Source organism: Carlito syrichta, unplaced genomic scaffold (genome assembly GCF_000164805.1).
Source record: "Carlito syrichta isolate Samal-C Ts95f unplaced genomic scaffold, Tarsius_syrichta-2.0.1 Scaffold287976, whole genome shotgun sequence".
Lineage (NCBI taxonomy): Eukaryota > Metazoa > Chordata > Mammalia > Primates > Tarsiidae > Carlito > Carlito syrichta.
In genome coordinates this window covers 32,549-36,277 of record NW_007232072.1, presented here as the reverse complement: position 1 = coordinate 36,277, position 3,729 = coordinate 32,549, and the positions used below count along the sequence as shown (strand labels likewise).

The following is a 3,729-nucleotide window of genomic DNA, read 5'->3' as shown; positions in this document are numbered from 1 at the left end:
GCAGCCTCGACCTGCTGGGCTCCGGCGATCCTTCCGCCTCAGCCTTCCCAGTAGCGGGAACTACAGGTGCGCACTAACACACCCAGCTATTTTTGATTTTATTGTCGAGTTGAGGTCTCGCCAAGTTGCCTGGGCGGGTCTTGAACCCATGGGCTCAAGCAATCCACTTGCCTTGGCCTTCCAAAGTGCTGGGATTACAGACTGAGCCATCGAGCCTAGCCCTGCACACTGTTTTTTTTTAAGTTTAGCAGGCTCAGCCTTTCTTATAAATGGCATATGTTTGGGAAGCCAACGGTCTGCTGGTCACTTCCTTTGGATGAACAACAGTTATTTCCAAGTCAACATGTCCAAAAACCTACTTACCACCTGCCCTCCATTCAAAACCTCGGTATTTTCTATTATCTGAAAGTTAACCAGACCTGACCTAAGATCATGCCAAATTCCTCCCTTTCTTCAATCATAGAGAATTCTGGGTAGGCTCCATCTACTTCAAGTTCCTAATTCTAAGGTCTGTTGAATGAATGAATGAGACGCTCATCCCTTCCCCCTTGAACTATTGCCATGCCCTTCTGATTGGCATCCAGCCTCCACCCTCGAGGTTTCTCTATCCCAGCCCCAATGTATTTCCCACAGTTCCCAAAATAACTGTTCAAAATGCAAATGCACGCTCCTTTGGCTAACAGACTTTAACAGCACCCTCCCCACCCCCTTTCAGGCTACGTTCTAAGTGTATTAACACAGAATATGAACGAGGTCTTTCAAGATCATTTCCAGCCCTACCTCCTGTACTCCCTCATTTCTAGACCAAGTTCCAACCATGATGACGTTACTGCAGTTCCAAGACTATGCAAATGTACTCACATCTCCATACCTTCACACATACATGTTCCCCAAGCCTGAAGAGGCCTCTACCCTTCACTGGCTGGGAAGGGTGTGTAGTAGTTGAGGGCACATGCTTAGGAATAAGACACTGGCTCAAGACTTGGCTCAAGCATGCCTCTGTTGTATAACCTTAGGCCAGTTATTGACCATCTCTGCACATCAATTTCCTCATCTATAAAATGGGAATAGTGATTGTAGACACTTCACAGAGATTTTGCTAAGATTTAACAAGATAGTGGACATGAGGTTTTTATTGTAGTACCTTTCACATATACAGCAAGTGCTCAATAAATGGCAGCTGAAGAGTTTGCTGGTGTTTGCTCTTCCTGTTAAGCACAGTTGAGATGTACAGTCTGTCCGCCTGCCCTATCACCCCTTGGCTGTATTTTTCCCCCCTCCTTCCTGCCCACCCCCCCGCCTTCTGTCCAAGTGCTGTCACTGCACATAGACTGTGCAATTCCTGTCTTACTTACCTGATCTCTCTGTTAGGCTCAGAAGATAAAAACAGTGTCATCATTTGATACCCTAAGACTCTAACCCTGGGTTCAAAAGTGGTATTCAATATATTTCTTATGAATGTAAAACACTTAAGGTACAAACCTCCAAGACAGGAAAACCTAAAAATTATATGGGAGAAGATTCACTCTTCCTCCATATTTCAAGAGAATCCTTCACTGCTTCTCCCTTCTATAGACCTGATTACAACATCGTGGAGCTGCATATTTTAGTGGAAAAAAATCTCCAGTTAGTCACATGGTTGGATAGAAAAATTCCTTACAAATCACATGAATGTGTCTGAGAATGATCTCCCTGGAGGGTGAAGTTTAAGCTGGGTCTTGAAGGATGAGTAAGAATGTCATGGGAAATAAAGAACTTTCTAGGCAGTGTAAGGAACATGTGCACAGCAGAATGAAGAAAGTGAGTGAATGAAAACAGAAAATGAGTTAGGTGGTTCTTAGAAATGAGGTTGAAAAAGATGATTAAGAAAAATGGATGGGGCTTGGTGGCTCAGCCTGTAATCCCAGCACTTTGGGAGGCCAAGGTGAGTGGCTTGCTTCAGCCTGCAGGTTTGAGGCCAGCCTGGGCAACTTGACAAAGACCTCGTCTCCACAAAAGAAAAGAAGAAGAAGAAGAAGAAAAAAATAGCCGGGTATGGTAGTGGGTGTCTGTAGTTCCGGCTACTTAGAAGGTTGAGGTGGAAGGATCTCCAGAACCCAGCAGGTTGATGTTGGGGTGGCCGTGAGTTCGAGACCAGCCTGGGCAATGGTGTGAGATACCAACTCAAAACAAAACAAAACAGAAAAACGGTAAAGGCTTTCTTAACTGTCACATTGAGAAGTTTAGACTTGATATCCTAAGCACTAGCAAATCATTCAGATTTATTTTCATTTTAAGATAACATTGATAGTGGCACCCAGAAAAGACTGAGGGCAGAAAGGAAAAGAAGAAAGGGAGATCCATTAAGAGACTACTGCAACAGTTCAGGTAAATAACAACCGGAGAGAAGGCCTAAAACTTAAAATAATCAACAGAAATCATATGTGGCAGATAAGGGAGATAAAGAGGGAAATATTGAAATAACTAACCAAATAGTTAGACTGTGGATTGATTATAGAAAAAAAGAGACTTGAAGATTTGGAGCTAATATTCTTTCAATATTTAATAGACTGAGTATTAAAGTACCCATGATACAATGAAATGGAAAAGTTCAGTAGATCCCATGATATATGAACTGGAACTTAAGAAGAAAGGTCAGCGCTATAAAGACTTGGGAACTACCACCAAGAATATAGCTAGTAATTGAAATTGTGAGCATAACCATGATTGCTAGAACAGGGGTCCCCAACCACCTGGTTCATGGCCTGTTAGGAACCGGGGTGCACAGCAAGGGGTGAGCAGCAGGGGAGGGAGTGAATCTTCCTCTGTATTTACAGCCACTCCCCATTGCTTGCATTACTGCCTGAGCTCTGCTTCTTGTCAGATCAGTGGTGGTGTCGGATTCTCATAGAAGCATGAAGTCTATTGTGAACTGCACATGGGAGGGATATAGACTGTGCACTCCTTATGAGAATCCAATGCCTGAAGATCTGAGGTGGAGCTGAGGCAAGGATGCTAGTGCTGGGGAGTGGCTGCAAATACAGATTAACATCACAGCGAGGTTTGACTGCACACTGCCCCTGCCCTCCATCCGTGGAAAAATTGTCTTCCATGAAACCAGTCCCTGATGCCAAAAAGTTGAGGACTGCTGGCCTACCTCTGTAACACAAATAGAGCAGGTGGCAGAGAATAAAATCTTGGAGAACACCAGTGTTTATGAAGCAAATCGTCTAAGGGCAACAAACCAAGGAAGAGAGAAAGAAAAGTGAGAGAACTAAGCAAGGCAGCAGAGAGTCCCACTGCAGACACTCAAGGAGGGTCTTCACTCGGACAAAACTGACACAGGGTGGGATGCGTGAATGCAGTCTCTGGATTGGAAACTGCATCACTAGCTTCTTCATTTGCGGCGATGTCCGTGGACTAGTGGAATTAGCTGCAGATGGCACTCGGGAAGTGAACGAGAAAGAAGAAAGAAGATGACCTTATCAAGCACTTAAAATATATTAAGTGGCAATGATTCTTTTTCACTACATTTGACAGTGTTGAAAGCAGAGAGGGCAGCAACTGAGAGTGTGGGGGCGGGAACAAGGCAAGGACTTTTTGGTTCTTCTTTTGGAGTTTTTGTTTTGTTTTTTAATATGGGGGTAAAACTTGATTATCTAAAAGCTAAGGGGCAGCCGGGCTTGGTGGCTCAGCCTGTAATCCCACGCTTTGGGAGCCTGAGGTGAGTGGATTGCCTGAGCCCGTGGG

The 3,729-nt window shown here is 44.4% G+C and overlaps 1 protein-coding gene across 1 annotated transcript in view; it reads right to left on the bottom strand.

Annotated features, from left to right (window-relative positions):
• Nucleotides 1-3,729, bottom strand: part of CD47 (CD47 molecule) — a 46,748-nt gene that overhangs the window by 38,686 nt on the left and 4,333 nt on the right. Inside the window, exon 2 of the mRNA XM_021710053.1 lies at nucleotides 3,137-3,209. Coding sequence (XP_021565728.1) covers nucleotides 3,137-3,209 — 73 coding nt within the window. The remainder of the gene's footprint in view (nucleotides 1-3,136; nucleotides 3,210-3,729) is intronic.